General features: G+C 40.4%; 1 protein-coding gene across 1 annotated transcript in view; it reads left to right on the top strand.

The window, feature by feature from the left end:
• igdcc4 (immunoglobulin superfamily, DCC subclass, member 4) overlaps nucleotides 1–23884 on the top strand; it is a 140827-nt gene that overhangs the window by 99351 nt on the left and 17592 nt on the right. The window contains exons 12-18 of the mRNA XM_078529957.1: nucleotides 1587–1694; nucleotides 2014–2188; nucleotides 6138–6265; nucleotides 11540–11710; nucleotides 17770–17907; nucleotides 19326–19440; nucleotides 22239–22473. Of these exons, the coding sequence (XP_078386083.1) occupies nucleotides 1587–1694; nucleotides 2014–2188; nucleotides 6138–6265; nucleotides 11540–11710; nucleotides 17770–17907; nucleotides 19326–19440; nucleotides 22239–22473 (1070 nt within the window). The remainder of the gene's footprint in view (nucleotides 1–1586; nucleotides 1695–2013; nucleotides 2189–6137; nucleotides 6266–11539; nucleotides 11711–17769; nucleotides 17908–19325; nucleotides 19441–22238; nucleotides 22474–23884) is intronic.

A 23884-nucleotide genomic window follows, 5' to 3' on the forward strand; every position in this document is an offset into this window, starting at 1 on the left:
CATGACCCAAGCATAAGACCATGTGATTTGATAAAGTCAGCATAGGTTTTATGAAAGGAAAATAGTGTTTGACAAACCTACTAGAGCTGTTTGAGGGAGCTCTTAACAAAGTAGATAAGGGGGAGCAGTGAATGTAGCATATTTGGATTTTCAGAAGGCATTTGGTAAAGTGCCCCACAAGTGGTTGTTACTCAAAATTAGGGCTCTTGGAATTGGGGGTAATATGTTAGCATGGATTGGCAAATGGATAGAAAACAGAATAGGAATAAACAGGCCATTTTCACGATGGTAGAGTGTAACTAGTAAAGTGCTGCAATGAGCAGTGCTTGGGCCTCAGCCATTTACAATCCATATCAATAACATTAAGTGGCAGGACCAAATGTCATCTATGAAATTAAGCTGTGAAGAGGATACAAAGAGGCTGCAAAAAAAAAAAAATAGAGACTGGCAAGATGGTGGTAGATGGAGTATGATATTAGGAAATGTGAAATTATCCACTTTGGTAGGAAGATTTTTAAAAAAGATGAAAGACTAGTAAATGTTTTGGGTGTTCTTGTACCAAAATTACACTGCATGCAATTAGGAAGGCAAATTGTATGTTATTGCAGAAGGGTTAGAGTATGAATAAGGAAGTCTTGCTGCAATTAGATATGGCTTTGGTGAGATCACGTAGAGTACTGTGTACAGTTTTGGTCTCTTTACTGAAGAAAGAATGTACTTTCCCTGGAGGGGGTGCAATAAGGTTAACTAGACTTGTTTCCTGGAATGAATGGGCTATCATATGAGGAGTGATTGAGTAGAATTTTGAGTTTAGAAGAATGAGAGGTGATCACTTTGAATTGTATAACATTCTTAGAGAGCTTGACAAGATAGATATTGAGAGGCTGTTTCGCTTAGCTGGAGAGTACAGAAATGGATATTATCATCTCAGGATAAAGGGTCAGCCATTTAAGACTGAGATGAAGAGAAACTTCTTCATTTAGAGGGTTATGAATCTTTGAATCGATAGATTTTTTTTTGGGCACCAAGGGAATCAGGTGATAGGGCTGGAAAGTAGAATTGATGTAGAAGATCAGCATGACCTTTTATTGAGTTGTGGAGCAAACCCTATGAGCTGTATGACCTATTCCTATTTATTATGTTCCTAAGACCCTTCGCCACCTCTTCAGCTACTACCACTGATTTTAATAAGTGTTGGATGCCTCTTTGTGCTGTGCACAGACATATAGTGGGAAACTTAGAGGAGAGATGTGAGGTAGTCCAAAATAGAAGTGTGTGAGCAGCTCAGTAGCAAATGAATATATTCCCTAGACTCAGTTACAAAGCCATTCACCATGTTACTGATGTTTAAATGTCAAGTCCCTACTTGCGACCCAAGGACTGACCTAAATTGTGCTCTTATATTTCTGCATGAGTGTATATATAGCATGTGCTAGCTTCCTTCAGTTGAATGATTACTGCATTAAAAACAGCTGGGAAAATGTATTCATTTATATCGTTTGCAATATCTTAAATTGTTACAGTGGCAAAATGTTCTGGTTGATCTGTTCAGAAAACTCATTGGATTTATCTGCTTCCTCATTTAGTTTCAGACACACTTTATGAAATTAAGTTGATTGCATTCAACAAACAAGATGATGGATATGCAGCGGTGTGGAAAGGGAAAACCGAGAAAGCACCTGCCTTAACCTTGGGTGAGCACCAGTATGAGTGTGCCCATGCTGACTGTTGAGAGCGCATGGTAAACACAATTGATCATAGTGAGCACAGCCAAAAGGGCTTAACAATGGCCCAGGAACTTCCAATTTTCTCACTGTGCAAAATAGATGTTTAAAATGGAGTTTTTATTTCTCCATGTAAGACTTCTGTGGGTGAATCAAAAGTATTTTCTATAATTTTGCAAGTTGTTCAGTTGAATTACTAGCCTCTAGACAATAATCTATAACTATTGAATTAGAAGGTAAATAATATATGTAAAAATGTATTACATCTCTTGTATGTTTCATTTTTCAGATCTCCCAGTGATGCTACCACCTCCAACCCAACTACGGGCAGAATCCAATAGTTCCAGAGCAATTTGGTTACACTGGACTCGGCCACCGTTCACTACAGTTCGAATTGCAAATTATACTGTGCGTTGCAGTCCTTTGGGGCTCAAGAATGCTTCTCTTGTCACTTACTTCACTAGGTGAGTTCGAGCAACTATAAAGCTTTCTTGAATTTGTTGCAATCAATTAAAAGTGAAAAATCAAAGTGTTGGGTCAACATCCTGAACCATGGCTGAAGTTCCATTCTCATCTTATTCCCAAGTTTAGATAAATGACCTTTTGTTTCTCCCCGCTTTCAGATGGTGAATTATAAAGGAACTTGTCAAATTTGTATCATAGAAAGCAATTATTAAGACCATTGGTATAGCTTTGTTGAAACTATTTGTGTTTGGTTGGGTGTGTTTTTTTACTCAGGATGTTTGATTTAGATGCAGCAGAGAATTTTAAAAAATTCATTTGGCTGCTTTTAATGGAATTTCAAAGAAAGCTGTATAAAAGAGAAAAATTCCATCCTGGTAGAACATTTTAACTGCAATTTTGGATGGTGTGTGTGCTTCCTGCTGATTCCTACGGACGTTTAGAACCTATGACCTCGGGTTATTGCTGAGTGTTGTGCAATCCACACAGCTGAAGAGTGTGGTCTGTGTGTGTACTCCAAATATAGTTGTTTGATTTTTTAGATCTCTTTCTTTATTTAAAGACTGCTGATCAGCAGTTCTTGGACAAATAGTTGGTGAGTAGCACATTTTTTAGTTGCGATTGATACTGGGTCATGCAGACCTACATGATATCCTATTCCCAGGTTGTGGAGAGAAAACAAAATGGCCCCGACATGTATACAAGAAATAATGGAGTAGAATCTCGTTTCTCCTTCTTGTGGAACCATGTTGTCTAATCCTGAGCATATCCTGTTTCATGATTGGAGAGTGCTTCTTTTACCTGTTGGGTTAGTTAGGTTTTGCTTTCTGCTACAGTCTTTTTGTAAAGTTTGTTCTACTTGCATCAATTCAAAACAAATAGCGAATTAAGACTGTCACTAGTCGTGAGCTCACCAATAGCTTTGTATAAACCACTGCTACTACATGGAATGGTAAGTTTGTCCAGTGGTGTTCAGCTAAGTTTCTTGGCCCCCTTTCCTGTAGCCATATATCTTCAACATTGACACTGTTTTTGAAACCCTACTCTATTCACATGCATATTCAGTCTGTTATGATCCTCTTGTATCATGGTTGCAAGGAGAACACCATGGTTCATGAAGGACATTTGGAAATGGAAACGTAAAAACGATCACTCTAGTCAAATTGGGATCTTGATGTAGTCCTATACAAGTTGATAAACCTCTTTGCCTGTAATTTTAAATTCCTGTCATCTGTCACAGAACACTGTGCTTTTGGTGGTTCCTGGTTCAACTGAGTTAGTTAGAAATGAGTACTGTCTTCAGTCCTCCTTTTTGTTTTGGCACTCTGATCAATATTTTCTAAATGAAGCTCATCATATTTGTACTAGGGACTGCTCTGTGCTGGTGTGCATCAATCTGCAACAGGATTTGTTTATACAATTGGAATTACCTAAACAGCTTTGGAGGCATTGGAGTTGAGAAAGACTGAACATGAATGAGATGTGTTGTCAGCTGTTGTCCATATATAGTTTTCTTACACTTTTGCTTGGTTGGCTATTTGTCCGGCTTTACGAAGGGTGTGAAGTTTAGCAATGCGCTTTTTTAGTGGTGATTCCTGGTTATTTATATTAAAGAATAACATTTGTGCAATTTATTGTTTGTCTCTGTGACATAGAGAGCTGTTATTAGAAAGCGAGGCATCAAAGCAGTTTAGATAATTATGATATTAAGTGTGCCTTTACCAGATGGCAATAAATATATCATATTCCAACATACAGCCTCCTGACTTTAAGCAGCATCAGTAAATCAAGATACTTTAAACTTTGTTGAAGCTACTTAAACTTATTGTCTCACTAAGTGAAACAGTCAGTTGATCTATGCTAATACATGTAATTTATGCTGATGTGTCTTGTGATGAAAAATAGTTAACAATGGAGACCAAAACAGATTAGGATGGCCTGAACACAATTGTCAAAACAGTATCTCTTCTATTGTTTCTAAGGCAAGAGTATTCATGCCAGACTGAAGTTATTTGGTGCAAGATGCACAACACTTTTTTTTAAACAAAAAGGAAAATTTGCAAATACTGTACATCTGAAATAAAACTGCTGGAAATGTACAGCATCTGTAAAGAGTGAAGACAGGCTAGGAAGTTTTGAGTGCATACATTTTTATTATGCTTTGTTAATATACATCGGTGAAGTTTTTTCCCTTGTGTAAAGTAGTATGATGCAAGAAACTAGTGAAGCTTGTTTAGTCTCAAGAAGATGCAGTTGAGCGATTTCTTCAAACCCCAGCAGGTTTAATATTGTAGGCAATTCATCTAGATTATATATATTTTTGTGATATCCAAGATAATGTTTCCTGTAGGAAATCTATGGTTTGATTTAAGATGGAAACTTTAAAAGATTGAGATAAGACGACCAAGGCTGATAATTGACTTCAGTGCCTTTTTCCCATACTATCCCCCATATCCCTTTATATCATTGGTATTTAGAAATTGTGTCAGCCTCTGCTTTAAACATACTCAATGACTAAACTTTCACAGCCCTCTGGGTAGAGAATTCCAAAGATTCGCAACCCTTGGAGTAAAAAAAATTCACCTCATCTAAGTGGCTTCCCCCTTTAATTGTATCCCCAGTTCTAAACTCATTGACCAGGGGAAACATCTTACCTGCATCAACCCTGTCTATCCCTTTAAGTGTTTTGTAAGTTTCAATGAGATCACCTCTCATTCTTCGAAACTCTAGAGAATACAGGCGCAGTTTTCTCAATCTGTCTTCATAGGACAATCCCGCCATCCCAGGAACAAGTTTGGTGAACCTTCGTTGCACTCCCTCTATGGCAATAATATAAGGGGGTCAAAACCGCACACAATACTTCTGGTGTGGTCTAACAAAGGTTCTATACAATTGAAGCGAGACTTTGCCACTCCTGTATTCAAATCCCCTTGCGATAAAGGTTAACATACCACCAGCCTTCATAATTGCTAGCTGCACCTGTGTGTTAGCTTTCAATGACTTATTAACAAGGGCACCCAGGTCCCTTTGTACAACTACACTGTTTAAGAGAGACTCTGCACATCTCCTCCTACCAAAGTGGATAACCTCACATTTTTCCTTGTTATATTCCATCTGCCACGTTCTTGCCCACTCACTAAGTCTGTCCAAATCCTCTTGAAGCTGCTTTGCATCTTCCTCACAATATATATCCCCACCTGGCTTTGTGTCATCTGTGAACTTGGAAATATTACATTTGGTCCCCACATCAAAATCATTGATATATATTGTGAACAGCTGGGGCCCAAGTACTGATTCTTGCGGTACCCCACTAGCTATAGCCTGTCAATGCGAGAATGACCCATTTATTCCTACTCTCTCTTTTCTGCCTGTTTGCCAATCCCACTGGGTAATATTACCACCAAGAAAGACATGCAATTGTGTAGCATCTTTCATGACCACTGGCTGTCCCAAAGCGCTTTACAGCCAATCAACTGTTTTGAAGTGTTATCACTGTTGTAATGCAAAAATGGCTGCCGCATTTCACATGCACAGCAAGCTCCCACAATCAGCAATGTAATTATAGCCAAATAATCTGTTGTTGTACTCTTGATTGAGGGATTAATACTGGGGCTAACTTTCCTGCTGCTCTTCGAAATATTGCCATGGATCTTTTACGTTCACCTGAGGGCAGATGGGGACTCAATTTAACATTTCTTTCAAAAGAGAGCACCTCCAACAGTGCAACACTCCCTCAGTTCTGCATTGGAGTGTCAGCCTAGCTCTTGTGCTCAAGTCGGAGGGGGCTTGAACCCACAACTTCTGACTTAAGAGGTGAGAGTGCTACCAACTGAGCCACAGCTGATGCAATGTAAAAAACATAAATATAAAAGCACTTTATATTGTGTGTCGATGAACACTTTACATGTTAAAGTTATTTTCCAGTATTCAACTTTTTTTGGCTGATTCTAGCTCTGAAGAAGAGATTTTTATCACTAGCCTGAAGCCATTCACCAGGTATGAATTTGCAGTCCAGTCCCATGGAATTGGTGTTGATGGACCTTTCAGTGGCATTGTGGAGGGGTTCACCTTGTCTGACAGTGAGTACAAGACTTTTACATTGTTAATCAATGATTGTTTCACAGTTATGATTAGTGCCTTTAAGCTTTCTTTGGTAATCCCTAAGATCTGTTGCATACCTCACTGGTTATAACATCAGTAGAGATATTGGGGCTAATTTTCACCTTCAGGTTTAGTTTAGTCCTAAAACGTTAGAAACTGGTGCAAAACCCACCCAATGGCATTCATTCCTCTGTTATAAACTGATTTGCATAACTATTCATAGTCAGATACAAGTCAGATTTAAAACCATGGGGACAATTAAAAGGGTCTCACAATATGGAAGATTCCGAAAAACTTTGGAGAACTTTAAAAGACATCTCAACCAATTAATCCTGCACAAGGTCGATAATTTTTTTTTAAAAGCAAGCAAAAATGAAGAAAAAATAAATCCTAGGCATAAGTATGAGTCTACGGACAAGCGATAGAGCAGCTAGAACCCAATCTTCTCTTTGCCCCATGAAGTTGATTTGGTTCGATAGCAAGAATGGTAGCGCTCTCTGCGACCCCACCATACCAAACCAGCATTGTAGCATGCCTGCACGTAAATGCAGCTAATTTCCAGACCATAGCTGAAGGCATTGGCTGAGCTCAGCATTGATAAAGCAGGCCATAACAATTATTCTCCTATGTGCCTGCTGGTCTTTTCTGTCAGAAATAGAAGGTAAATGTATCAGAGTTTCAGAAATGCTGTCATCTTGTGGATGTAACCAATTAGGGGACATTGATTTGTGGTCACTCTAGCATGCTTTCTTTCATGCAGTGCTATGTAAGTTGTGACCTGCTACGATCAGAGTGCTTCTGAAGAATCTTCGAGCATAAGTTAGTCAGGTAGTCGCATCTCTCAATGGTGTCACTGGGGGTTGTCTAATCAGCTGCCTTTGGAAACAGAAGGTTCCACCACCTTGCTCTTTGCCAGAGTGAAGTAATGCCACCTCTATCTTAAGTTGCACGCATCAATGAGTGCTGACAGGAGGGCACAGAATGCCTCTGGCATCTAGATCTGTCTGATGTCCTTTCACAGGTCACCCTCCTCCCAAAGGTCAGCTCAGAAGTTTCCCATTGAGAATCTGATAGAACAGTACATACAGTGGAAGTGCCAGAAAGAGAGAGAAAACAGAATCACAGAATCAGAATCACAGCGCAGAAGAGGCCCTTCGGCCCATCGAGTCTGCATCGACACACGAGAAACACCTGACCTACCTACTTAATCCCATTTACCAGCACTTGGCCCATAGCCTTGAATGTTATGACGTGCCAAGTGCTCATCCAGGTACTTTTTAAAGGATGTGAGACAACCCGCCTCAACCACCCTCCCAGGCAGTGCATTCCAGAACATTACCACCCTCTGGGTAAAAATGTTTTTCCTCTCATCCCCCACTAAACCTCCTGCCCCTCACCTTGCACTTATGCCCCTTTGTGACTGACCCTTCAACTAAGGGGAACAGCTGCTCCCTATCCACCCTGTCCATGCCCCTCATAATCTTGTACACCTCGATCAGGTCGCCCCTCAGTCTTCTCTGCTCCAACGACAACAACCCAAGTCTATCCAACCGCTCTTCATAACTTAAATGTTTCATCCCAGGCAACGTCCTGGTGAATCTCCTCTGCACCCCCTCCAGTGCAATCACACCCTTCCTATAATGTGGCGACCAGAACTGCACACAGTACTCCAGCTGTGGCCTCACCAAGGTTCTATACAATTCCAACATGACCTCCCTACTTTTGTAATCTATGCCTCGATTGATAAAGGCAAGTGTCCCATATGCCTTTTTCACCATCCTACTAACATGCCCCTTCGCCTTCAGAGATCTATGGACACACACACCAAGTTCCTCAGAACTTCCTAGTGCCATGCCGTTCATTGAATACTTCCTTGTCAAATTACTCCTTCCAAAGTGTATCACCTCACACTTTTCAGAGTTAAATTCCATCTGCCACTTATCAGCCCATTTGACCATCCTGTCTATATCTTCCTATAGCCCAAAACACTCAACCTCACTTTTAACCACCCGGCCAATCTTTGTGTCATCCGCAAACTTGCTAATCCTGCCCCCCCACATAGTCATTTATGTCATTTATATAAATGACAAATAATAGGGGACTGAGCACAGATCCCTGTGGTACGCCACTGGTCACTGGCTTCCAGTCACCAAAGCATCCTTCTGTCATCACCCTCTGCCTCCTACAACTAAGCCAATTTTGAATCCACCTTATCAAATTACTCTGTATCCCATGTGCATTTGCCTTCTTTATAAGTCTCCCATGTGGGACTTTGTCAAAAGCTTTGCTGAAATCCATATAAACTACATCAACTGCACTACCCTCATCTAAACACCTGGTCACCACCTCAAAAATTTCAATCAAATTTATTAGGCATGACCTCCCTCTGACAAAGCCATGCTGACTATCCCTGATCAAACCTTGCCTCTCCAAGTGGAGATAGATACTCTCCTTCAGAACTTTATCCAATAGTTTCCCTACCTCTGACGTGAGACTCACTGGCCTGTAGTTTGCTGGGTTATCTTGACAACCTTTCTTAAATGGCAGAACCACATTAGCTGTTCCCCAGTCCTCTGGCACCTCCCCTGTGGCCAGAGAGGAATTAAAAATCAGAGCCCCTGCGATCTCGTCCCTTGCCTCCCTCAGCAGTCTGGGACACAAATCATCCGGACCTGGAGGTTTGTCCACTTTTAAGCCTGCCAAAACGTCCAATACCTTGTCACTCCCTATATCAATTTGCTTAAGAACCTTGCAGTCTCTCTCCCCGAGCTCGATACCTCCATCCTCATTCTCTTGGGTGAAGACGGACGTGAAATATTCATTCAACACTCTAGCGATGTCCTCTGGCTCCACCCATAGATTGCCCCCTTGGTCCCTTATGGGCCCTACTCTTTCCTTGGTTAACCTCTTCCCTTTGATATACTTATAGAATATCTTGGGATTTTCCCTACTTTTACCAGCCAGAACCTTCTCATATCCCCTCTTTGCTCTCCTAATTGCTTTCTTAAGCTCCACCCTGCACTGTTTGTACTCCACTAATCCCTCTGCTGATTTGCTTCCCTTGTACCTGCTAAAAGCCTCTCTTTTCCTTCTCATCGTAACCTGAATATCTCTGGTCATCCATGGTTCTCTGGGCTTGTTACTCCTTCCTGTCACCCTAGAGGGAACATGTTGAGCCTGTACCCTCCTTATTTCCTTTTTGAACACCCCCCACTGTTCCACTGTAAATTTCCCCACAAGTAACTGTTCCTAGTCTACCTTGGTCAGATCCTGCCTTATTTTACTAAAATCCACTCTTGCCCCAATCCAAAACATTTTTTTGCAACTTGTCTAATTCTTTGTCCATAACAAACTTAAACTGTACCATGTTGTGATCGCTATCGCTAAAATGCTCGCCCACCACCACCTGTCCGGCTCATTCCCCAGAATTAGGTCCTGCAATGCACCGTCCCTTGTTGGACCCTCTACATATTGACCTAAAAAGTTCTGCTGTACACATTTCAAGAAATCCACTCCATCCAAACCCTTAACACTGTCTATCCCAATTAATGTTGGGAAAGTTGAAATCACCTAATATAATTACCCTATTATTGTTTTTACACACCTCCACAAATTGTGCACATATTTGCTCCTCAATTTCCCGCTGACTATCTGGGGGTCTATAATAAACACCTAATAATGTGGTTACCCCATTTTTATTCCTAAGCTCTACCCACAAAGCTTCATTCGATGTCCCTGAAATGGCCAAAAAACCTTTGGAATCTGTGCCCTTTAAACATTTTGGCTTGAAGGTGTACCTCAGCAACCCAGGATGCCAGGTTCTCTGGGCATTTTTTGAACTTGGCATCTAGCATGCTTGCTGGCCAGAGAATGGAAAGGCAACTTGCACATCTTTTTTAATATTGAAATTAAACTCTGGACTGCTTTTGCGACATCCACCCTAAACCCAACAATATATTTGATTGGGGCTGAAATCAGGCAGGACTAATTTCCATCCAATTCACAGTTCAATACATCCTATTTTATACCAGTTGTACCAGAAAATGGTCATTGTCATCAAAATCAGCCACATGGACTTCAGCTTTTGCAGATGACTTCCAGCTTTTTGACCGCTGATTATTGTTTGGCTGGGATCTTGTGTTGTGTTTTAGATGGTCAAGAAAATTAAGATTATCATGTTTCTAAGTATATATGATCATGCCTCTAATAACATATTTGCATTGAATCTAGAGGTTGTATCTCCCACAAGATGTTAGATGCAGATCATAGGGAAAAGTGTAGAATAGTGCTTCAGTATAATGTTTGTTCCACAATTTTTTTTCAGAAAAAAAACATTTTGTGAATCGCTGTGTGGATTTCTGATCGTTCTTCTAGAGGAAATAGACTGGTGCATTGAATTTGTCGATAAAATTACGCATGCAATCCAGTTGCCGTTTATAAGATGCATCTTCCAGTTAAATGAATCCTTAGGAGATTTTTTAATCAGATTATCTCATTTAAAGGTTTATTTTCAGTAATAAGATGATTGACTCTAATGAAAAATGTCCTGTAGTAAGTAATCAAACATCTTGTATCATTTAAACGGTCCCTGGGCCAGAAAAAAAAACCTGTTTAAATGACGAGTTGGGGCTGAAATTTTAATGATGTTGCATGAGTATCAACATCAGGACTGCAAAAAGTGCAAGTCCTGTTCAGGTTATTGACACCTGTTTTCCCTGCTGGTAGATTTGACATGCGATCTCCAGCAAGCTCCTTTTTGACTGGCACAATGGGAAATATCTTCTTGGAGGTAGGAAATTTGAAAGCATTTCTTTTTGAATCTTTAAAAAAGATTTTGTTTTACATCCTATCTTCACTCCAAGCCCCCTTCACAATCTCTATTCTGATAGTTATCATTCTGGTTAGATGACTTATTTCTAAATCTCATGTTTTCACAGCTGGCTGCTGGAAATCACAAGATGAACCAGGATAACTTGCCCTGGTTTCTTTGGTATCCACTGTGTTGGTCACTAATGGCCTTGTTGAAATGAGAAATAATTTTATTGTTCCTTTAATATGTGGGACAGTGTGTTCACATGCCTTTATAATAAAATGGCTGTGCTATCAAACTGCTTTTCACACCGTGAATCTTGATTCCTTATCAGAACACTATGGCATGCACAAGACAGATTGGTGGAAATTCTTGTAATTGTCTTCCATTAAAATATCCAAGTATGGCCATTAGTTTCTTAACAGCTCTTGTTTCTTCTCAGAACCTTCAACTCCTCCATCAGACATGAAGTTGAATCCAATTAATGCTTACTCAGTCAGAGTTCGATGGCTGCCTCCAACCGAACCAAATGGCATTATAGTTGAATACATTATTTTGTATAATGCAAACTACACACAACCTGATGACCTATGGAATTCACTGTCCAAGGAAGGTGAGTATTGGGGAAAACAGTCAAAGAATTTTTGGTGAAAGAAATGCTTTGTACCCCCATTAAATACCAATGTTCTGTTCTCTTGTTATCTGAATGTGCCACCGAGATATCCAGTGTGAAGATTTAGAAGTGCTGGTGATATTTCATCTAGTTACAATAATACAATTGCAAGTTACAGAATCTATGAAAAATGTTAAGGTCGTATTTGATTGAAGAGACCAAGCTCACTGGACGTCAATTCCAATTTGATTAAATATGTGCTTAAAGTTAGTGGTTTTACACACACGTTTCTATTCTTTGCTTGGGAAATATTCCAACTTGATCAAATCAGATATTAAAATGTTTGTATCCATTATTGTTGGGCAGTAATTGCTATATAAAAATATATATATCTTTGTGGATGAAGATAAAGTTCCTCCTGTTGACTGGTAACAAAGTCATTGCTGGTATCAAGGCTTAAAAATTCAAAGTTTCTTTTATTTGGAGAAGAACATGCATTTATATAATACCATTCATGTCTTCAATATTGTAAAGTATTGTATTCATTATTTAGGGAGGACAGACAAATAGGGAAAGGGGGTGGGGTAACATTGTTAGTAAAGGAGGAAATCAATGCACTAGTGAGGAAGGATATTGGTTTCTGTTTGGGTGGAGATAAGAAACACCAAGGGGCAGAAAACATTGGTGGGATTGTCTATAGGCCCCCAAACAGCGATGGAGATGTAAGGGAAGGTATTAAGCAGGAAATTAGAGATGCATGCAATAAGGGTACAATTGTAATCATGGCTTTAATCTACATATAGATTGGACAAATCAAGCTAGCAGTAATACTGTGGAGGAGGATTTCCTGGAGTGTGAACGTGATGGGTTTTTTAGACCAATATGTTGAGGAACCAACTAGAGAGCAGGCTACCCTAGACTGGGTATTGTGCAATGAGAAAGGATTGATTATTGTTGTGCGGGGTCCCTTGGAGAAGAGCGACCATAAAATGATAGAATTGTTCATTAGGATGGAGAGTTAAGAAGGTGAATCCGAATCTAGGGACCTGAATCTAAATAAAGAGAACTACGAGGGTATGAGACGCAAGTTGGCATTGATGGATTGGGGAACCTTACTTAAAGGGTTGACAGTGGATAGGCAGTGTCCAATATTTAAGGAACATATGCATGAATTACAACAATTATTCATTCCTGTAAAAATAAAACAGGAAAGGTGGCTCAACCATGGATTATAAAAGAAATTAGGGATTGTGTTAGATTGAAAGAGGAGGCATATAAAATTGCCAGAAAAAGCAGTGAGCCTGAGGATTGGGAGCAGTTTGGAATTCAACAAAAGTGGACAAAAAGATTGATCAAGAAGGGGAAAATGGAGTATGAGAGTAAACTTGCCAGGAACATAAGAACTGACTCTAAAAGCTTCTATAAATATGTGAAGAGAAGAAGGTTAGTGAAGACAAACGTAGGTCCCTTACAGTAAGAAACGGGGAAAATGATAATAGGGAACATAAAATGGCAGAAGAATTGAGCACATATTTTGGTGTTCTCTTCACAAAAGAGGATGCAAATAATTTCCTAGAAATGTTAGGTCTAAGGGGTCTAGTGAGAGGGAGGAATTGAAGAAAATCAATATTAGTAAAAAAAAACAATGGTGCTAGAGAAATTAATGGGGTTAAAGGCTGAAAAATCCGCGGAGCCTGATAATCTACATCCCAGAGTACTGAAGGAGTTGGCCCTGGAACTATTAAATGCATTGGTGGTCACCTTCCAAAATTCTATAGACTCTGGAACAGTTCCTACAGATTGGAGGGTGGCAGATGTAACCCCACTATTTAAAAAAGGAGGGAGAGAAAAAACAGAGAATTGCAGACCAATTAGCCTAACATCAGTAGTGGGGAAAATGCTAGAGTCTATTATAAAAGACGTGGTAGCAGAGCACTTGGAAAGCATTAGACAAAGACAGCATGGGTTTATGAAAGGGAAGTCATGCTTAACTAATCTGCTGGAATTTTTTGAGGATGTAACTAGTAGAATAGATAAGGGAGAACCAGTGGATGTGGTGTATTTGGATTTCAAGAAGGCTTTTGATAAGGTCTCACGTGAGAGGCTAGTGGGCAAAATTAAAGCACATGGAATTTGGGGTAATATACTAGCTTGGATTGAGAATTGGTTGACAGACGGGAAACAGAGTGGGTCTTTTTCCGGATGGCAGGCGGTGACTAGTGGTGTACCGCAGGGCTCAGTGCTTGGGCCCCAGCTTTTCAAGATATATATAAGTGACTTGGATGAGGAAACCAAATGCAATGTTTCCAAGTTTGTTGACGACACAAAACTGGGCGGGGTTGTGAGGAGGATGCGAGGAGGCTTCCAGGCGATTTAGACAAGTTGTGTGTTTGTGCAAACACATGGCAGATGCAATATAGTGTGGATAAATGTGAAGTTATATGCTTCGGTGTGAAAAACAAAGACAGAGTGTTATTTAAATGGTGATATATTGGGAAATGTGGATGTACAAAGGGATCTGGGTGTCCTTGTACACCAGTCAATGAAAGTAAATAGGCAGGTGCAGCAAGCAATTAGGAAGGCAAATGGTATTGTTGGCCTTCATTGCAAGAGAATTTGAGTTCAGAAGTAGGGGATGTCTTACTGCAGTTATACAGAGCCTTGGTGAGACCACACCTGGAGTATTGCATGCAGTTTTGGTCTCCCTACCTAAGAAAGGATATACTTGCCATAGAGGGATTGCAACAAAGGCTCACTAGGCTGTTACCGGCAATGGCAGGACTGTCATATGAGGAGAGATTGGTTCGACTAGGCCTGTATTCACTAGAGTTTAGAAGAATGAGAGGGGATCTGATTGAAATGTATAAAATTCTAACAGGGCTAGACAGACTTGATGCAGGGAGGATGTTTCCCCTGGCTGGGGAGTCTAGAACCAGGGGCCACAGCCTCAGGAAATGGGCCATTTAGGACTGAGATGAGGAAAAATTTCTTCACTCAGAGGGTGGTCAACCTGTGGAATTCTCTACCACAGAAGGCTGTGGAGGCTGGGTCGCTGAGGATATTCAAGAAAGAAATTGGTAACTTTTTGGACATGAGGGGCATCAAGGGGTATGGTGAGAAAGTGAGAATATGGCATTGAGATAGAGGATCAGCCATGATCATATTGAATGGCAGAGCAGGCTTGAAGGGCCGAATGGCCTACTCCTGCTCCAAGTTTCTATGTTTCAGATATCCGAAAAACATTCTGAACAAATAAATTACTTTTGAAGTATAGCCAAACGTGTCTGCCAAATTGGAGATAGCAGATAAGATAAATAAGATAAGCTGCTTGTGTCCATGACATCTTTGTCAACCTCTCCTTTAGCCCCTCCCCACCCCCACTATCACTGAACTTCTACCCAGATTCAACTGCTCCCAACACCCCCCACCCTCCCAAAACTGTATAAATTTCATCTCATTTCTACTTCTCTTTAGCTCTGAAGAAGAGTCATACGGGCCCGAAACGTTAACTCTGTTTCTCTCTCCACAGATGCTGTCAGACCTGCTGAGTTTTTCCAGCATTTTCTGTTTTTCTTTCAGATAATCTGTTTTCTTGATGTTAGCCGAGGGATGAATGTTGACCAGGGCAGTGGTAGAACCCCACATTCTCCTTTGAATGGTGTTTTGGGATCCTAAAAAGACAACTTGATTTAATATCTCATCAAAAAAAAAATTTGCTCTGTACTGCATCGAAGTGTCGATCTGGATTATGTGTTTTAAGTCTTCCCTCTCAGAGGTGAGAGTGAGCCAAGCTGAAATCCTAGAGTCATCTGCAACTCCATTCCTGTTGGAGAAAAGACTGCTTACCTACAGAGTTTTTGCAAAACTATGTTCTGCATCCAGAATGTACTTATTTGTTCAGTAAACATTTTCCTGTAGAACATTTTCTGTGAGCTAACAGTATCTCCATAGATAGAACCAACCTTATCAAATTCCCTTTTTTTTTATTCGTTCATGGGATGTGGGTGTCGCTGGCTAGGCCAGCATTTATTGTCCATCCCAAATTGCCCTTGTGAAGGTGGTGGGTGAGCTACCACTTGGAACTGCTGCAGTCCATTTAGTGTAGGTGCACCCACAGTGCTGTTAGGAAGGGAGTTCCAGGATGTTGATCCAGCGACAGTGAAGGAACGGTGATATATTTCCAAGTCAGGATGGTGAGTGACTTGGAGGGGATCTTCCAGGTGGTGGTGTTCCCATGTATCTGCTGCCCTTGTCCTCCTAGATGGTAGTGGTCATGGGTTTGGAAGGTGCTGTCTAAGGAGCCTTGATGAGTTCCTGCAATGCATCTCGTAGATGATACACACTGCTGCCTCTGTGCGTCAGTGGTGGAGGGAGTGAATGTTTGTGGAAGGGGTGCCAATCAAGCTGCTTGAGTGTTGGAGCTGTACTCATCCAGGCAAGTGGAGAGTATTCCATCGCACTCCTGACTTGTGCCTTGTAGATGGTGGACAGGCTGTGGGGAGTCAGGAGGTGAGTTACTCGCTGCAGGATTCCTAGCCTCTGACTTGCTCTTGTAGCCGCAGTATTTATATGCTCATCCAGTTCAGTTTCTGGTCAATGGTAACTCTTCCCCCCCCCCCCACCCCCCCACCACCACCACCCCGAGGACATTGATAATTTTGGGGGGGGCGGTGGTTCAGCGATGGTAATGCCATTAAATGTCATGGGGCTAGATTAGATCTCTTGTTGGAGATGGTCATGGCCTGGCACTTGTGTGGCACAAATGTTACTTGCCACTTGTCAGCCCAAGTTGGACATTGCCCAGGTCTTGCCGCATTTGGACATGGACTGCCTCAGTATCTGAGGAGTCACTAATGATGCTGATCACTGTGCTATCATCACTGAACATCCTCACTTCTGACCTCATGGTGGAAGGAAAGTCATTGATGAAGCAGTTGAAGGTGGTTGGGCCTGAGAAACTCCTGCAGTGTTATCCTGGAACTGAGATGGTTGACCTCCAACCATCTTCCTATGTGCTAGGTATGGCTCCAAACAGCAGAGATTTTTCACCCTGATTCCCATTAACTCCAGTTTTGCTAGGTCTCCTTGATGCCACACTCAGTCAAATGCTGCCCCGCAAAAGATTTCAGATGAAACTTCCCTATTCCAATTTTTTCAGCTATCTTGTGATTTGAGAATTATTGTGTCCTTGCATGTTACTTCTCTTCAGAGGTGGAGAATAGAATTAATTTTGCTATCCAAGCCAGAATGGCTTTTAGTCTGCAGCATAGAGCAAAATGCATAAGGGAAATAAAGATGCAGGTGCCTAGCAATGAGTTTATGAAGAGTAGTTTAAAAAAAAATCGTGACTGTGTTTACCTTGACCTTGAAGCCATGGATAATTTACACTTCCTTCTTAATCACAAATTCACGGTATAAGATCTTGATTCATAGTCTGTTATTAAATGAAACTTCTTGTTTCTGTGATAACTCAAAAACAAAATAAAATCTTGTATTCTCAAGTGAGCTCTTAAAGATTTGGTGTAGTTCACTGAATGTAGACCATAGCCCTGTTTTTGCCCATATTATGATGCATTCACAAAGTTAGTGATGGTGCAAAGCTAAACCTATGACTCTTTAATGCTAAACTTGAATATAGATTGGATATAAAAACCCAAACTGACTCTGAACTGCAGCAAGGCTCCCCTTTCAGCGCCTATTCTGCATCATCCTGGTGTCAGGTTGGGTTCTGCATTTCACTATAACTGTAGCATTGCAGAGTAAAGCTGCTTTGCACCAGTCCTGCAGTTATGGTGTAATTGCAGCCCAAGACTCTGGAGCATACTGGCTAAAAGAGTAAAAAATGGGAGCTAGCATCGATGGTTGGGAGAATGTTCATTCAGGTTCAAGGTAAGACCACATGCTGAAGAATGATCAACTTTATATATGCCTGTGTCTGAAGCAAGTGTTCCCTCAATTTCTACCTATAAACTCAGAAATGTCACTAGATATCGATTGAAATTACATTGTTGATAGCAGTTTGTGTTGCAAGTATCTTCAGTAGTCATTTTTATGTTTAGGGCACATTTTCAGCACTGATGTGCAGGGGCTAGAGAGTGATACTCGCTACTTCTTCAAGATGGGTGCAAAGACAGTTGTAGGAACAGGACCATACTCCACAACAAAAGATGTGCAAACCCTGTCTAAACAAATATTAGGTAAACTTTGACAGTTTATATGCTTCTTTGATATTGTATAATTTGGATATGTATTACAAAACACATAACGGAATAGTAAATAAATTGTTAATGTATATTTGCAATATTAATTAACCTTAAGTCAAAAAATCAAATTTAAATACACTCAAATCACAAGTGTAGAATATTAAATTTTATGCAGTATCAAGTGTGCTCTGCTTATGAATCAAGAACAAAGTCAATCTGGCCAGCCCGTTTGAGATGCAGTGCAATTTCTATGTGAGGCACCATAGCGTGCAGTAATTTGATTCTTTAGACTGTTCAACTTGCATGGCTACAAATGATAAAGCACAACTCATAAATTATTCTTTAATACGTCAAACAGAATGCTCAGTGATTCACTATGATCAATCCCCAAGCTTAAAAAAATCTTTTCAGTGCTTTTTTTTTTCTTACCAAAGTTCTCCCTCCTGTTTTCCCAAAAGTGTTGACTCCTTGCTGGGGCACGTTACATAGGCATCTGTCACCTTCCAGTATGTTAACCAAGTGGTCGGTCTTATCCGCCCCTCTTGATCATCGCTCCCAGGATAAGACTGCTATTATTCCTTGGGATAGCAGTAGGGAGGTCCTGAAATTTGTTTCACCCCAGTCTCTCAACTCTTGATGGCTTTAGCCTCAGCTTAGGCCTTCAGTTGAAAAACAGCTTGATCTAGTCTTCACTGTTCTTCTGCCCTTTTTAAATGGGCCTTTGGCTCAATTAGTGCTGGACCAGCAACCTGTTATGTGCTTGCAGTGGTAGACTGGCATGGATGCCACCAGGAGTTGCCCCACATACATAATGTCCTCTGATCCAGGGAAATGTCAGTTTAAGATGGGGTCAGGGCATTGGGCAGAAGTCTGGCCCCAACGCTCAACGGGCAGGAAGAGGAAATCCCAAACCATTATATTCTTTTAACAAATGTTATAAGTGAAATGCCCTGATAAGAAATGTCAGTCTGTATTGTAGTGGTATGAGAACTATGCTGATGAATATTACTAATGCTCACACTGCCCTTTGGCTGCTGAAACATTGTAGAATGACTGCTCAGGGCTCATTTCACTATTTATGTGTTAAGCTGACCTGCCCCGATGATGCAGAACGAATGATGTAACATTCAGCAAATTGAAACTGGAGGTCATTAATCTGCTACCTAAAGTGGTGAAGTGTTTGTGTTTCCACAAAACGTTAAACTGCAATAAAATATGTGAGAATATTAAACCTAACAAAGCCCCTTTCATGGAATTAAATGGAAATATATGTGCTTTGAAATTCTGGTGAGTACTTGAGTCAGGTTTGTGCTAATTATGTTGCTGGGATGGTGACATGCACCTTCAATTTTATAATCACGGATGCACATTGCAAAAGTGATAGGCTACTGACTATTTTCTTTTGCTATCAGGGCTGCATGATCTTCTTGATATACATTCAGTGACGGGCATCATTGTGGGTGTCTGCCTCGGACTGCTTTGCATTCTCTTTTGTATCTGTGCTAGTTTCTGCAACAACAAACGGAGGTAAAGAGCTAAGTCTGCCTAATGTATTTTTGTTACTCATTTTGGATAATTAATCTGCAGTAAGCTGTTCGGGCTGTGTTGACAATTGTTAACAGTGCTATTAGGAAGGGAGTTCTAGGATTTTGACTCAGCGGCAGCGAAGGAACAGTGATATGGTAAACGGGGATGGTAAATGCTGAACTGCTCAAATCCCAGAGGGAAACTTCAAACAGCTGCCATAACTGTTTTGCAATTTGTATTTTTATTTCAAGATGCGTGCCTTGAATTCAGTAGTAATAAGTTCACTGAGTCTTAGAGGTTTTTTAGAAAACTAAATTAAACATTTGTTAATAAAAAATGATTTTAAGCACATAGGTCTACAAATTAATACTATGATAACTCCTAAATAATCTAGCACCCAGTTACACCCCTGTGAAGGCAACAGTAAAACAACACAGATTTCAACAGACCCGGGCAAAGAACACAATACCCTGGACAGTGATATTTAAAATGAATTCTCTTAGCTTCGGTTACTGGAGACAGCAGCTTGGTACATAGAGGCTGGAGGATTTTCACACTTGTTAGATCTTAGAATTCCATCTTTCCTTACACACAACCTCATCTCCTTTATACGTATTTCTGCCTTTTTAATATAAACCCCATTGTTCCAATATGTCTTTGCAACTTTACTTTTTCCATAATATAAATCTTTCATAGCACTCATATTATTGGTAATCTTTGGGAAAAGTAAACACACTGTTTGGCTTAGCCTCTAATGGCTAGGTGTAACACCTAGCCTCCTAGAAATTCACTACTCTAGTTTATCTCAAAATGCAAATGTTCTTCACACCTCACATTCTAAAACTTCAGCCATGTTTACATATTTAGCATTACAAACCTAGTTTCCCTTCTGATGCACCCATATCTGAAGCACCCATTCCCTTCTCAAGCATCCATACCAGCCATCTGTAATTCAATTAAAACCCACACACACACACCTACACACAGAGGTGTGTAATCCAACCCCACTATTAACCTACCTTTACAATAGATTACAATAACATTATAAAAATTATTGTATTTTCATGACAATAGTTCCAAAGCAGGATGATGTGTGACTTGGAGGGGAACTTGTAGGTGGTGGTGTTGTCATGCATCTGCTGCCCTTGTCTTTCTAGGTGGTGGAGGTTATGGGACAATCTCAGCAATCCAAATGAAATTTGTCTCAACAGTCTTAACTCATTGCCAAGTGAGTGTAGCTTCACAGCAAACGACTATTCACAATTAACTTGGTGTTAACAATTCCACTTACAGATTTGTATCATGCTAGTGTGTATCAAGTAACTAATTTGGAATATCGTATGGGCCTCATTTAATGATGGAAAATCTTTGCATTGACTGCCTCCACAATTATGATACTGCAGATCAATTAAGTATTGAAAAATATTAACTGTTTTTGCTTAAATATTATGTAAAATTATTTTTTCCAATTTTTAAGTAAATGTACATGCTCATCAAGATGTATAATGTCAATGCTGGTTGATGTAAATGAATAGTTGACTGCATTTTGCTTGTAAATCAGTATCAAGCATGCAGATCAGGTATGATGAAGCTGATAAACTGTTCCATAATAAAGGTTTCTTTTTCTCTCTTTATAGCACATTATGAACACAAATATAAAGAGCACATTTATGATTTTACTACACATAGTGGATAAAAGAAATAGTCCTACTCCCTTCCCCTTTCTGTTATAGCTTGAGCCCAGTCACGGGGTAGCAAGTCCATTGCCCATCTATTCTTGTGGACTGAATGAAAGCACCAATTTAAATGTGAATAAGTTGTTTGCTGTGAAGCTACACTCACTTGGCACTTGAAACAAATTTAACTTGGATTGCTGAGATTGTCCCGTGACCTCTACTACCTAGAAGGACAAAGGCAGCAGATGTATGGCAATGCCACCACCTGCAATTTCCCCTCCAAGCCACACGCCATCCTGCCTTGGAACTATAATGCTGTTCCTTCACTGTCACAAGGTCAAAATTCTGGAACTCCCTTCCTAATAGCACTGTGTGGACTGCAGAGGTTCAAGGCAGTGGCTCACCACCACCATCTCAAGCGCAATTAGGGATGGGTGATAAATGCTGGCCTAGCCAGCGACTTCCACATCCCATAAAAGAATAGGTAACATAAAAGATGTCAGAGAATTTTAATCCATTAATTTAATTCAAGCTCCAGAGGTGAAAACCATTGTTATAACACACTGCACAGCTCAACCCATGAGCAAAACTTTTAAAAGATTGATTGGAATTTAATTTCCTTTCCTCTGAAGTGTACTCCTAAAAATTATCTTGAATGTAGATTTTTTTTCCACCATGCCCCTCCTTCTGGCTTGCCTAGCTTGTGTGTTGTTGATGATTGAGAAGTGTGGTGGACAGCATGTTCTTTAGTCTCTTCCTATGCTAGTCCAAGAGCAAGCATGAGAAAATTACAAGAGCTGCCTGGTATAAGTCTCTATTTTCTGCCCCCTTAAGTTTACCCCCCACCATACTCTTTTTTTTCTTTTATTTTGCATTTTTCACCTAACCAACATGCAAGAACCTGATCATGGTGTGCTATCCTGTTCGTATGTATAAAATTTAAAAATAAAACATCCTTTTCATAGGTTCTGTTTTGTTGTAATCAAAATCCCATCAGAGAATCAAGGGCAGCTCCAGACACAAAGGCTAATAAGTAGACTTCAGGCAGTTATTTTTTGGTGTTTGTTTGATGCTGAAGTAAAAAAGTAAAATGGCTAATGTTACATATCCTTTCATTGACAGAGAAGGTTCCTCGGGTCCCGATTCCCACCTGACCACTGAGCATGCTCACTACCGCAGGGCAAGGAAAGCTTCTTCAACTCTCAATATTTCCCATCCTCATGCACATGAGCTGGAAACACTAATGTCTGCTCCGGCTGAAGATCTGTCCCTGTCTACCAAGTTAACTGAACTCACTGAGGTGCAAATATTTATGGATACCCGTCTTCCAGATGATGGCATTCAGCTAAAATTAAAGGTATTTTTTGACATGCTAAATCATCTTCTAAATATAGTGGGATATAGAAATATGAGGTTGGTGATTAGGAGTCAGCTGAAATATTGGTAGTCGACAAGATTGCACTATGAGTCTGTTTTCCTATAGAAGGAAGGACATTGGTGTTTTTTTTTCCCTTTTCCTGTGTTTCATTTCTCTCCCAAAAGAACATGAAGGTTGCTGAAAAAAAAGAGACATGCTGGCGAAGCTTTTTGTCTTACACTGATCAGGACAGGCACAAGAATACCAAATTTCAGAGAATAACAACTGCATGTGTAAACTGTGCTGATTGCTTGGCAAGTAGACTCTGGCATTGCCATGGAGAATGCTCCAGGGAACAGTTATCCCCCAAGCTTTTTTTAAAATTCAAAAAAAAGGAAAGTCAACCTTGGTTGAGGCGGTGTCATGGAGAATGCCCAGGAAACAGTTGTCCTCCATGCTTTTGCTTAATCAAAAAATGAGTAATGTGTGGACATGTTTTTTCTATTTGCAGAGGACAAGGCCCTGCGCATGAATATATGTAGCTTCTAGCAAGTATAAGTGAGCCACATTGCAAGCTCAACTGATGCTCTTAAATTGGTGGTTTGTGTAATTCTTAGCACACTTGGGATTGTTGAGTAAGTGCTGTCCAATCACAATCTCAATTTAAGATTATCAGTCAGGCTCGCAATGTGGCTCACTTAGGCTTGCTAGAAGCTGCATATATTCTCACGCAGGCAAAAGGAATATGTCCAGGCATTGCGTCTGTCTTAATCAAACAAAAGCATGGGGGACAACTGTTCACTAATGCTTTCCCCATGGCAATGTCTCAACCAGTCAGAGTCTACTTGCCAACCAAATTATAAATTATTGTTCCCTTTGAAATTTGGTATTCTTTTGTCTGTCCTGATGAGTGCAAGACAAAAAGCTTTTTTCAGCAATACACAAGTTCTGTACAACAAAGAACATGAAGTTCCGGAATCTAAAAAGGAGAATCAATAGAATAACACTTTTTAACATAGTTTTGATACCGTAATATTGTTGATGTAATTCTTCCTTCCCATAAGGCTTTAAATAGCCTCTCAAGCACTGTTTCTCTACTGATAATCTGTCAGCTCTCTGGTAATAAAATTGGCCTGTATTTACCTTCGAACAAAATGTTTTCTTTCATTAGCAAGTTATTTTATGCCCACAGATATGCTGCCCTTAAGCTTCAAGAGTGGCAAAATTAAAATGCCACATATTATTTTTCTTCATGCATCTCAAAATTTGTAATCATCGACACCAACACCCATCCAGGACCCTCCACCCCTGCCTGTCCCTCTGTCCCCATCCCGCCTTCCAATCCCAGCCCCGGCCGTGTATTCACCATACCCCCTGACCTTCCCCTCTCCGATGCTGAACATTCAGTGCT

Source organism: Cetorhinus maximus, chromosome 26 (assembly GCF_964194155.1).
Source record: "Cetorhinus maximus chromosome 26, sCetMax3.hap1.1, whole genome shotgun sequence".
NCBI lineage: Eukaryota > Metazoa > Chordata > Chondrichthyes > Lamniformes > Cetorhinidae > Cetorhinus > Cetorhinus maximus.